The sequence below is a fragment of the Cololabis saira genome, chromosome 11, assembly GCF_033807715.1.
Source record: "Cololabis saira isolate AMF1-May2022 chromosome 11, fColSai1.1, whole genome shotgun sequence".
Taxonomy (NCBI): Eukaryota; Metazoa; Chordata; class Actinopteri; order Beloniformes; family Belonidae; genus Cololabis; species Cololabis saira.
In genome coordinates, this window is record NC_084597.1 from 27,380,885 (window position 1) to 27,393,993 (window position 13,109).

The 13,109-nt window shown below is 42.5% G+C and overlaps 1 protein-coding gene across 1 annotated transcript in view; it reads left to right on the plus strand.

The window, feature by feature from the left end:
- The window catches only part of gnaz (guanine nucleotide binding protein (G protein), alpha z polypeptide), a 30,537-nt gene that overhangs the window by 16,526 nt on the left and 902 nt on the right, over nucleotides 1–13,109 (plus strand). The window contains exon 2 of the mRNA XM_061734265.1: nucleotides 823–2,130. Within this exon, the coding sequence (XP_061590249.1) occupies nucleotides 1,408–2,130 (723 nt within the window). The 5' untranslated portion in view covers nucleotides 823–1,407. The remainder of the gene's footprint in view (nucleotides 1–822; nucleotides 2,131–13,109) is intronic.

The window sequence follows — 13,109 nt, forward strand, 5'->3', positions numbered from 1 at the left end:
ATATCATTATTGTTTGTTCCTTCAGAAACAATAACTGTGTTGTAAAGATCAGACATTGGGACAGCCCTACAGTCATTGCGCTTATTCACTCAAAAGAACAAATGCAAGATTGAGAGTACAGGATTTTAGACACAGGTTTTGGGCAATTCCCCATTCATTTTTAATGCTAAAATCATAGGCCGTGGTGGATGCAGTGAAAGCATTTGTCTACGTGGCAGATTTCAGTTATTCTTCTTAAAGCTTGCAGATTAGTGTGCACAAGTCACGCACGTCTACAGTAAATGTGTGGATGCTTTTATCAGATTGATGACTACACAGCTATACATTTCATGTTTCGAAATGCCCTGACACATCCTGCCTTCCTTTTTGATCTGTGAAAGTGCAAAGGTGTCAGAAAAGAGGTCTTTGTGTCAACCATTTGCTGCGTATTTGAAACCTCGCAATCTAACATTCACACCATGAGCAATGTGAAGATAAGAGAGGAGCCCAGCATTGTCACTCTAGCTCAGACAGCCAATCAACGGAGTCAGTACTGAGATCATGTAATAACATCAGTCTGCTTGGTTGTGTAAGAGTCAGACAAAGAAGATCAATGTTAGAGTTGCTCTCATCCTAATGTAATTTAATCAAGCTCAGTACTTCATCAACACACATAATAATAATTGTATTTTTTTTCTTCTAACCCTCAGAAAGGCAATTTCTTTCCCCTTGTATAAATATTCTTCCACCACAGGTCGATGCTGATGAAGAAACGCTTTTAAACTGCTCCTTTTTGTTTTACATTTCTAACTCATGCCTTTCCCCTGTTTTATGTGTTGGCAGGCCTTCAGTTGTTGCAGAGATATCTCACACAAGAAGAAGCAGAAAAGATTTTATCAGGAGGATCAGGCAAAACAGGCCAAATATCGAACTGCGGTGGATGGTTTGCAGAAGCCAAACAAGGGCAACACACCACAAGAGCCATGTGGGAGGGGAGTGATTGCGATTTGCTATTCGCATGCATCAAGCCCAAGCACTTTCTTTGTTGACATACACTGAACTTTTCCCAGCCTTAAACCAGAACTTATCCTCAGGGGGAGCCCCTGCTATGAACCCAAGCTTCATTGGCTTCTCCAGGAAGTCCAACCTCAGTGCCAGGCACTGTGTGGGCATCCCATAAGTCTGGGCTCTGCCCACACAGAACTCACAGACTGCCCCTGAAAGAAGAAAATGAAAGACACTCCTCCGTGTGGTGGCTTTCCTGTCTAGTGTCAAGTTAATCCTTTGCAAAGTCCCCATCAAGTTTGTACTCACCAAAACCATCTCAGCTCTTCCACCAGTTCGTTTCGACTCACCACTTCATTATTATTTACTTTCCCATCAAGCAGCAGCACGAGTTCCTTTGTGCTTACCACGTGGTGGAGGACCATGGGATGCCGTCAGAGCTCGGAGGAGAAGGAAGCAGCGCGGCACTCGAGGCGAATTGACCGCCACCTGCGCTCAGAGAGTCAGCGGCAGCGGCGGGAGATCAAGTTGTTGTTGCTGGGCACCAGCAACTCTGGCAAGAGCACCATTGTCAAGCAGATGAAGATCATCCACAGTGGGGGTTTCAACCTGGAAGCCTGCAAAGAGTACAAGCCTCTTATCCTGTACAATGCCATCGACTCCCTCACCCGCATCATTCGTGCCCTCACCACCCTTAAGATTGACTTTCACAACCCTGATCGCGCCTACGATGCCGTGCAGCTGTTTGCCCTCACAGGGCCAGCAGAGAGCAAAGGGGAGATCACCACAGAGCTGCTGGGGGTTATGAAACGTCTGTGGGCAGACTCTGGCGTCCAGGAGTGTTTTCAACGATCCAATGAGTATCACTTAGAGGACAACACTGCCTACTACCTGAATGACCTGGAGCGCATCTCCGCACTTGAGTACATCCCCACTGTTGAGGACATCCTACGCTCCCGTGACATGACCACAGGCATTGTGGAGAACAAGTTCACCTTCAAGGAGCTCACCTTCAAGATGGTGGATGTGGGTGGACAGCGCTCAGAGAGAAAGAAGTGGATTCATTGTTTTGAGGGCGTAACTGCAATTATTTTCTGTGTTGAGCTAAGTGGGTATGATCTCAAACTCTACGAGGACAACCAAACGGTAAGAAAACTCTTATACAATTTATACATTTGCACACCTGTCTGTACAAATACAAACATGCACCAGCCAATCAATGTTCTATTAAGAAATATGAAGTACATATCAGTCCATATTGCTCACGTTCTGTAAGTTTTAATACTAGCTATGAGAAGTGACAGCATTTATGTCTCAGTGTGCATCAGAAACTGTACCGATTCTGATCAACAGAATAGTGCAAAGTTTCCTGAAGCAGGAGTAATATTAAGATTACTGTGTGAGTCACGAGTAGAAAGAAAAAGATTTTATTGTATTTTTTTTATATCTGAAAGACAGTTTGAATAGTCCACAGTAGCAAGTCATATTCGGAACAGATTATTTGATAGTTCTGCGAAGCAGTCAGAGCATGAGGGTGTTTATGATGTGTCATATCCTCTTTATATATCCCCTTCTAGATTTTCTTCTTGCCATTTATATTGAGCACATACTGTATATTCTAGTATAACATTTTTGTAATAGTGGCTAGTATAAGGGGCATGGTGGAGCATCTGGTAGTGCAACCGCCTCACAGCTCGAAGGTCCTGGGTTCAATTTCGCCGGGGACGCTGTGGGTGCTGAGGGCGTGTTAAGTTCCCCGTGTTTTCTTGGGTAGCTAATGTGAGCTACCCTCACAAAAACATGCAGCAGTCCTGGGCTGTACATGCCCCCTCTGGCCGGAATAACGGGATCCTTCCACGCGCTACGTCTGGCCAGAGAAGCCCCACCCTGTCTGGTGAAAAGAAGCGGCCTGCTCACTCCTCAAGTAAGGAGGATACTTGAGCTCAGTGCAGGGCTTCAGTCAGTCTTGGGGTTGGCAGAGGGAGAGCAATGACCTGGGGCCTCATTTATAAAAGAGTGCGTAGGATTCATACTAAAAGTGCACGTAAACCCAAAAGCCGAAAATGGCGGGCGCAAAAAAAAATCTGGATTTATAAAACTGTGTGCACGCACACTTGCACGCAATGTTCGCTTTATAAATCACAGTCCAGCTGGAAGGTTGCGCAGGTGAATTCGCCTCATATCCCGCCCTCTACACACCCACGTCATACCATAAATGGGAAATGCAAAGTAGTATTTGCATATGAATGAACCTGCTGAGCATGCGCAGCGGCTTCCTGCAGCCTGTTTGCGCGTCAGGATGAATGAGACGTGTCGAGCCACCGTGTCACTAAATTTCACGGAGACTGAGATCGAGATGTTGTGGATGAGGTGGAGGACAGGAAAACAACATTATTTGGTGGTCACAGTAAAAGTAAAAAAAGAAACCCTGTGCGAAGACGGGATGGCAGCCCCTCTCCCCTCTTCCCTCAGTGCTGCTCTAGGCTGATTTATGGTTCCACGTTACACCAACGCAGAGCCTACGGCGTAGGTGCGCGTCGGCACGTACCCTACGGCGTAGGCTCTGTGTCGTTTTAGCGCAGAACCATAATTTAGGCTTACGCCCGTGCGTAAACGTTTCACGCGCGCGTAAAACTTTTTTATATATATAAAAAAAAATCTGAGTCCCTTTAGGGGCTCCGTAGAGTGGCCCGTCCTCAGTGACTCTACGGTTGGAAGCGATGGGTGAAGAGGAGGCTCCCGGCGTGTCCTGGCACTGCGGCTGCAGCACCAGCAGTACCAGAGTCCTGACTGACGCTGAGCTTCAAACACAGAGGGACACGACCAGCGCTATTATATTATAAGTCTGATATGTGATGACATTATTAAAAGTATGACATGAATCTGGCTTCATTTCACCACCACACCGCCTGCGTCGCCAGTTCCCCATATCTTAAGTAGGCCTATGTTCCTACGGGAGGGTCAGGGTTGGCGTAGGGATACGCACATTTTTCGGTTAGTTTTTTCTTTTTAAATCCCAACCTTTGCGTAGAAGGTGGCTTGCGCATCTTTCAAGCCCTGTTTTGTGCGCAAGCAAGCTTTATAAATGAGGCCCCAGGACTTTAAATTAGTTTGACATACTTTCAAAATGATCATGAGCTGTTGATTATTTTTGAATTCCAGGTGAAACTGGAGGAGGAGGAGCACAGCAGTTTAGTGCTTAGCACAGTTGTCTTAAAGCAACAAGGTTACCAGTTCAACTCCTGGGTCTTTCTGTGTTTTCCTCTTGTTTGCGTAGCTTTTCTCTTGGTTCCCTTGTCCCACAGTCCAAAAATATCTATGACACTTTGATTGGTGATTCTAAATTGTGCAGCTATTTACCTATACATGTATGTGGCCTTGTGATGGACTGGCAGCCTGTCCAGGGTGTACCCCTCCCTTTTGCCTGTAATGAGCTTGGATAGGCTCCAGCAGACCCTCATGACCCTGCAAAGGATTAAGCAGGTGTAGAAGATGGATGGATGGATGGATGGATGAATGGACAGTCAGGAATACAATACTTTTGTTTTTCAAACTCTAGGGTGGAACACTGTGGAGAAATTGGGAAAAATGTAATCTAATATTCATAACTAAGTTTAACACAGGAAATATAAGTGTTCTTTTGCTTTATTATCTTAGTAAAGGAAATGTATCTAATGAAAATTCTTGAGGGTTTTCCCTTTTAGTCCCAAGTGACCATACACCATAATACACACTGAAATATCAAATTCATCGCCAGGCCTGGCTGGAAAGTAGGAACTATCACATATGGACCAATCAGATGAAGGGGGGCGCGCTTTTTGGCATCTAGCGTCGCCACGGTAACGCTTTTGACTGAGAAAAGTAATGCGCGTAGTCGCAGGATGGAGTCGCACATTTTGATGTATAACACATCTGGGTGCACATTACAGTTCGGGTTCCGGCCGGCCGGTTCCGGCCGTATTAACTGCCGAAGGAATGGCATAAATTGCGCCAAAATTACACGATTAATTCAAAATGGCCGACTTCCTGTTCGGTTTCGGCCATGGCGCCAAGAGACTTTTCTTTAATTTGCAACATGATACAGGTGTGTACCGATTGCTGTGCATGTACGTCAAACCGTATTGTGGGGCTTGAGGCACGAAGATTTCTAAGGGGCGCTGTTGAGCCGTTAGGCCACGGCCATTAATGCAAACCATGAAATATCAAATTTATCGGCAGGCCTGGCTTGCATGCAAAATTTGGTGACTTTTGGGGAACTATCAAATATGGACCAATCGGATGAAGGGGGTGCGCTTTTTGGCGTCTAGCGTCGTCACGGGTAATGCTTTTGAAGGAGAAAAGTAATGCGCGTCGTCGCAGGATGATGACGCATATTTTGATGTATAACACACCTGGGTGCGCGTTACGGTTCGGGCTGAATTAACTGGTACAGGTGTGTAGGGATTTTCGTGCATGTACGTCAAACCGTATTGTGGGGCTTGAGGCACAAAGTTTTCTACGGGGCGCTGTTGAGCCATTTTGCCACGCCCATTAATGCAAACCATTAAATATCAAATTTTTCGCAAGGCCTGGCTTGCGTGCAAAATTGGGTGACTTTTGGGGCACGTTTAGTGGGGCAAAAAGGCCCTCCTTTCGTCGGAAGAAAGAAGAAAGAAAAATTCCTACAGATACAATAGGGCCTTCGCACTGTAAGTGCTCGGGCCCTAATAATTATGTAATAACTATTACTTTAGAACCGTACATACTTATCCAGAAAAGGGGGCTATATGTGGATATAAAAAACATATAGAAGCACTGCTATTAAGGACTATTGCACATCACTATTAAAATAGCAGCACTTGCAAGGGTATGTCCTATGCTTAAAATATCTTGCATGTCAAAGAGCGTGGCACTGGAAAATGAGGTGGCTAATGTTCACTGCTGTTCTGGGACTGTAATGGTGATGGGAGTCACCATGTGAATTTTGATGAGACACACATTAATGCTATTGTGTGCTTTTGTCTCAGGTGTCGGAACAGGTTTGTCCTGCAGCTACTTGTAACAGAGTTTTTTACTAGCTTTAGACATCGGACATTGGACTTTGCAAAACACAACCATACTGATGTCGACAGCTGCTGCTGCTTTTATTCAAGAGTGTTTGACTGGCAAAACACACACATGTGCCATTGCCTCAAGAAAAGGCTAATGATATGACACCAGAGAACTGCCACCGTTGGTTAGGTAGTTTTAATTTTACAGACAGGAAAACGAGTTGAATTAAACATTATTCATCTTACACATGCTTGCTCCTGCTTTGCAGAATATCAGGACAACCTCATACTCATCCTAAATAACACAATCTGTAATTCCTTTAAACAAAACTAAAAGGCCTGATTGAACTTTAATAAAATATTTAATAAACATTATCTGAATTTATGGTTCTTATCCAAAGTCATACCTCTGAACTGGACTTTTTTTCCAAAGAAATGTGAAAAATGAATTCACTTTATTATATCTTAACAAGGAAAACTATTCAGAATCTGTCTAAACGAAACTCTGGTGTTTGCCATTTCCCCCTTCATACTTGGAATCTGAAGGATTTCCTATCTATAGCATAACTATTACCTCATCTGTGTTTGACTGTTATTGCTTGTTTAACTGCCTCTTTGATAATGAAAGATCAACAACAGAATTTTTTTTAGACTTCAAGACTTTTTTAGACTTTTTTAGCTACAACTTGAGGGGTTGTTTTCACTTTCTTCTATGGCATGATCACAATTTTTTCCTGAGGAGGTTCCAGCAGGTTCACCTTCGTGTCTTCCGGGCAACTCTAGAAACAGCGGAACCTCTCTCTGTAACTGAACTGACCTGATAATTCATGGACTACCCGACCAAAGCAGGATGCATGCTGTGCCAGGTTGGAACATGAAATCAATTAGCTTTTTAGGTTAAAAATAAAGTTGGAGGAGAAAAATGCAGTATGGTGTTAATTGAGTTCACAGAATAAAGTGTGAGGCTGTACCTGTGAGAATTAACAGATTGTGAATCAAGTTAACTATTGCTGGAAAAAACAACTTTTCTTAGTCAAAAATCAGATTGGAAGAAAAGAAAGCAAATGCAACAAAACATCAGAAAGTGGCTTTGTCTGCAAGATTTACTTATTTCTGGGAGGGGTACATGTTGAACGCAGTGCCAGTCTTTCACCTGAACATCCTCCTGTGAGGTGACCATGTTAATTACTGAACCACATCGAAGTTGTTACACATGAGTGCACATATATGACAGAATGAATACAGTAATGATTGTTTATTTTTCTAAGACGGTTGTCGTCTGTGGGCATGTCAGAGAGCTCGCTTTTCAGCCACACTCATTGATGGTGAGTTTAGTGCGAATCCTCACAAAAACTAATTTGCTAATGATGTGAATCTTTTAGGAGTTTGCAAAGGGGAAGAAGAAGCATTCATTGGCATATAGCTACGGTAATGGCCCCTTTTATGCTTTTGCTGAATCAAAATCTCACCAAGAGATCAAGAGATCAAAAGCAATATGTCATAGAATATGAGATGGCATAGAACAAAAAGTGGGCCTCCAATATGGTATTTACGTCTCCTTATTTGGTGCAATGTATTGTAATAGACTTAAACTATGACTTTATGTGCACATTTAGCTGTTTCCCATTTTCTATTCAATATTTAAAGAACTGAAACTCAAGTAAACTTAACTAACATAGATATGCAATCAAGTTATACCTCTGCAGAATAATCTGGTTTCACAGTAGCAGCACTTTACTGTGAGAAATTACTGAGAAATTACACATACTTTTGTGCCTGTTTCTGGCAGGTGTTTTGTGTGATGAGGGATGTCACATTGTAATAATTTCAACTTGAAGGAGCTTTGGAGAAATATTGATATTGTTGTATAAGTAAGGACACTTTTGCAATGGGCCTAGATTTAAATCCCAATTTTCTTCATTGCTAAAATTGAAAATGTAACTTTCAAGTATTTACCTCGGCACTAAAACTACAAACTGAGCTAGTAACTAGCAATGTACTTTTAAATTATATTAATAGTTTATGAAAGAAACTTTTCTGTGAAACAATTGTTTACTGCTGCAAATTCACAGCTTGAGCTTTCTAGATCAGACTGATAAATAAAACTCCTTTGAAGCGTATTGTTGACTCATTTATATCTTAGTTTAAGTTTCAACTGCAGCAAGTCTTTGAACCACAAGTGTTTTGAAGTCAGTATGTGTAAATAGAGGAAACATTAATTCATTTCTGTCCAAGACTAAAGTCACAGCCATGGGGCAAATAAAGGTATAAAACTGTTGTTGGTAAATGAATTGGTTAGTCTCAAAAATTCTACTGGGATTTTCTTCTAACATTCATCAATCTTGTTGCACAGTCATAATTTGAATGGACTATTAATAGCAGCACAACAACACTTAAGTAAAACAAATCTATCTTTTTTGAAAATGACATTTCCACCTGTCCTTACAATATTTTTGTTGTGTCTCGTAATCCTTTTAACCATCTCAGGCTTTGAAGCTTTCCATGCTAATGGACACTCATACATGACCAGAAAACAAAAATGTCACCGGTCGGGATGACATTCAGTTCCACCGCACTACCTCAGACAAGACAGAATATACACAATAATAATTACAGTACATTTACCCATCAACCCATTCCCTGATGCATTTTCCCTGTCCCATCCCTGTCTTCATAATGAATCAGTTGCCATGGTTTCTGTTGCTAAGCAACAGGTCAGTCAAATGCTCCTAATCCTGCACAGTTGACAGTGAGCTGTGACTGTAGGGAGGGAGGAAAGGATGAGAAATTAACAAAAAAAAAGGTTTGTGGGGAGACTTCTTGTGCATACGAGTGTGTTTTTTTATGAATATGCAGTGCAGATTTCAATGTACGAGTTGAGGCTCAGCAACTGTGAATTCAGTTTAAAAGAGATAAAAAATGAAAAGCCGAGGATTGAGCTTTGTGGTTGTTTAAAGTGTCTATCAACACTAACTGCAGCGTCAGCTCCATCTCCAATGTTTTAGTTATTTCATCAATTGCTCAAATAAGCTTCAATTGCCTCTTGAATGAAAGACATCTGGAATTTAATCAATAGGTTACATGTTTTTAGGTCAAAGGGTGTCATTCAGAATCACCCAAGGAACAGATGTGTATTCAGAGCAGAGTCGGATATGTATTCAAGAATGTTCTCACTATCTACAAGGGCTATGGAGGATATCAGAGACAATGATGTCATGGAGTGTGACACAGTTGCAAAATGGTGTTCAGAGAACGAAAAAAAAAATTTTTGAAACCATTTCAAGATTTGAAATTTAAAGAAAAAACAGCCTGTGCATTGTCACATACAGAGGTTAGTGGATCAAATGTATTATCTGATTTAAAATTTTTTAATACTGAAGCGTCACAATAGCTGAGTTTAATTTTGTTTGAGTAATGATTTCTGAAATGTTATTTAAATACTCCAGAATGATGATTCACGGAAATCCAGATAGCAGTTACGCAGGTGTCATCAACATCTCACCCACACTCGTTTCCCTTAGAAAGCTGTTTCAGTTCAGTTTGTCTGTTAAAAGATGACACTAAATCTATTCATTTCCTTCTCATCTGTCATAATTTTCTTTTAGTTTTTTTTATAGCAATGTTTCAACACGTGACCCTGATGAGAATCTCATATGAAGCCAATACAATGTACAACTACAGTGTGTTTCTGTTCGTTTTCACCTCAACACCCTGCAGTGTTGCTGCTAACCGTAACGACATAAGTAATTTAAAAGGGAGCCAGAACAGAGAGAGTAGCCTGAATAATGTAATTCTCAGGTAGAGCAGGAAAAAAAAAATCATGGTGGCAGATAAATACAAAGACGCCCTTTTTATAACAGGGTGACATTTCAAACTGAACCTTAATGAATAACGACTAGAGTGGCTGCACACTAAAATGACTTGTATGTTTGGAAACAAAGCACTGGCTCTCTGATGAACATGCTTATTAATACTTAAGCTTAATTAAGCCCTGCACCTCTCACGAGTGCTCTGATAGGAGGATGTGAAGAGGGGAAAGCAGTCTGTGTGTGAGCCTGAATATGTAACAGCGGGTGTCCGAGTCGAAGGAAGGTGGTCTGCATGTTTTATGTCTCCTGGGTGCTACACCTCCACCCTCCTTTCAGTTCTCCATTAATAAATCTTGCTGTGCTGTGTTAAAGTGGCCAGCCGAGGAGACGACAGACTCCCTGGGTTCAGCTTGCTGTCCTCTCAGTCACTCTCAAAGCAGCTGCACTCTTGTTTTGACACCCTGGGAAGAACAGGCGTGAGGTCAAAGAGCCTGACAAGATTTTGTGTTGTATACATTGTTTAGGGAGCAGTCGTAGCCCCTGGGAAGGCACGTTGAAACAGAAAGGAGAGCGTGTCATTTTTTTTCCCAGTTTGGTAACATCATGTGAGAGAAACATGAAAGAAGACGTATGGACAAAGAAAGAGATATTTCAGGACTTTACACAGTGTGGTTAAAGACATAAAAATACTGTTGTGCTGAGTAGCTTCTTTAAGAGTAATTTGGAGTGGTGTCAATTTTGCCGCACCTTAATTTTTCAAACTACAATCTTTTCATCATCAGGGTTTGTCCTGAATCTGCACAATTGCCTGCTCCTTTGAAACTCCCCTCAACATCTTTTCTTTCTTTTTTTATGCAGTGCAGATCTTGTGATTTGCTCAGAGCATCATGTTGTATCTGTAACCTTTTAAACAGCAGTCCTCCATATGACAGCCTCCTAGTCACAAGCTACTGGCCAGTCGCCACATGGCAGCAGCTGCCATGAACAGATCAACTTTCCTTTTCTTTGTTTTCTCTTATACATTCGACATCACATGAGCGTCGGCAGTAAGGAGGCTAACAGGGGCGTACACTCAGACACAGAGGATAACAGTTTTTCTTTTATGCAAGGATCTGCATGTATTAACATTCTTCTAGTTGGATGTGGAAAATCAACTCATCTTCAGATTATCACAGCCTTCCTTCCTATAATAACTTATCAATGATCTTGTGCGTAGTAGCATCTAATGGATTACATGTAGCTTCCTGTCAGAGTTGTGGTTTAATGTATCATTGCTTGTATCTAAATTACTGTATTATCTTTTAGCCGTTACTCCTTTTGTGCTAAACTCATAATGATTGTTACTTGAGATATGTTACTTGAGATATGCTAATATTTATGCACACATAGGTTTCATAGAGTGTTAGGGTCATCAGTGACGAACACATATATGTATCTGCTGATAATAAAACCTATAAATGAAAAAAATGTTATAGTGTCACAACAGAACAACAACACAATTTTAATCTTGATAACACTGAAGCAGCTGCTGAGTGAAATAAGTCTGTGTTGATCTCCTTCTTGGTCTTTGAGCTGTTACCGACATCCTGTAGAACATTTTACCGACAGTCAAACCAGCAATAACCCACATTATCAACTCCTCTCTTACTTCTGGCATCTTTCCCTCTGCCTTCAAACAAGCTTGGGTCACCCCACTGCTGAAAAAACCCACACTCAACCCTGCCCAGGTTGAAAACTACCGGCCGGTCTCACTGCTCCCGTTCATGTCTAAACTTCCAGAACGAGACGTCTTCAGTCAGGTCTCACAGTTCCTTCACGACATCTGCCTGTTTGATCCACATGAGTCTGGCTTTAGGCAGAGCCACTCAACTGAAACTGCTCTTCTGTCAGTTACTGAGTCACTACGGGCTGCCAGATCTGCTGGTCTGTCCTCAGTCCTCATACTGCTTGACCTGTCTGCTGCATTTGACACAGTCAACGACCACATCCTCCTCTCCACACTGTCAACGCTTGGCATTTTAGGATCTGTCCTCCTGTGGTTCATGTCTTACCTTGCAGAAACATCCTTCAGAGTGTCATGGCAAGGACGAGTGTCCAGATCGCATGAGCTGGCAACAGGGGTGCACAGGGATCGGTGCTGGGCCCTCCTCTATTATCACTATACACTACTTCACTAGGTGAAATCATCAGCTCTCATGGCTTCTCCTACCACTGCTATGCTGATGACACCCAGCTCTTCCTTTCCTTCCCACCTGGTGACATGGCCGTCTCAATGCGAATATCGGCCTGTCTTTGTGATATCTCTGGATGAAGGACCATCACCTTCAACTACATCTATCCAAAACTGAGCTCATTGTTTGTCCAGCCAGTCACTCCTTACCTTCTCAGATAAGCGTGCAGCTGGATTCCACCACAATTGTGCCCACGTCTTCTGCCAGGAATCTTGGTGTCATGTTAGATAACCAGCTGACCATTAATGCCTCAGTTTCCCGGTCATGCCAGTTCACTCTCTACAACATCAGGAAAATCAGACCCTACCTGACAGAACATACGACACAGCTCTTGGTTCAGGCTCTGGTCATGTCACGTATTGACTACTGTAATTCCTCGTTGGTTGGCCTTCCTGCGTGCTCAGTTAAACCTCTACAGATGATCCAGTATGCAGCAGCACGTCTGGTTTTCAATCAACCCAAGAGAGCTCATGTCACTCCACTGCTAATCTCTCTGCACTGGCTTCCAGTTGCAGCACGCATCAAGTTTAAAGCTCTGCTTCTGGCTTACCAAACAATTACCCAAACGGCTCCTCAATACCTTTACTACTTGACTTTATTAGAGCTACACTCCCTCTCGACAGCTCCACTCAGCCAGTGAAACACGCCTGGTGCTTCCACCACCACGTGGCGTGAAATCAGTAACTAGACTCTTCACCTCTGTTGTTCCCCGATGGTGGAACGACCTACCAAACTCTGTCCGATCTGCAGGGTCTGTACCTACTTTTAAGAGCAAGCTAAAGACTCAGCTCTTTAAGGAGCACTTCGGCATCTAGTAAGATGCGTGCACTTACGACAAGATGGTGTGTTCTTAGACATAGCTTTCTTATTTAAAAAAAAACAACAAAAAACATATGTATTCTAGCACTGGTGTGGCAGCACCTCTGTCCAACTGGACTCTCAGCAGTCTGACCAGTACTTATCCAGCTGTACCCTCCTATGTGATTTTGTGCTTGTGTTCTCTCATATGTAAGTCGCTTTGGATAAAAGTGTCTGCTAAATGACAGTAGTACAAG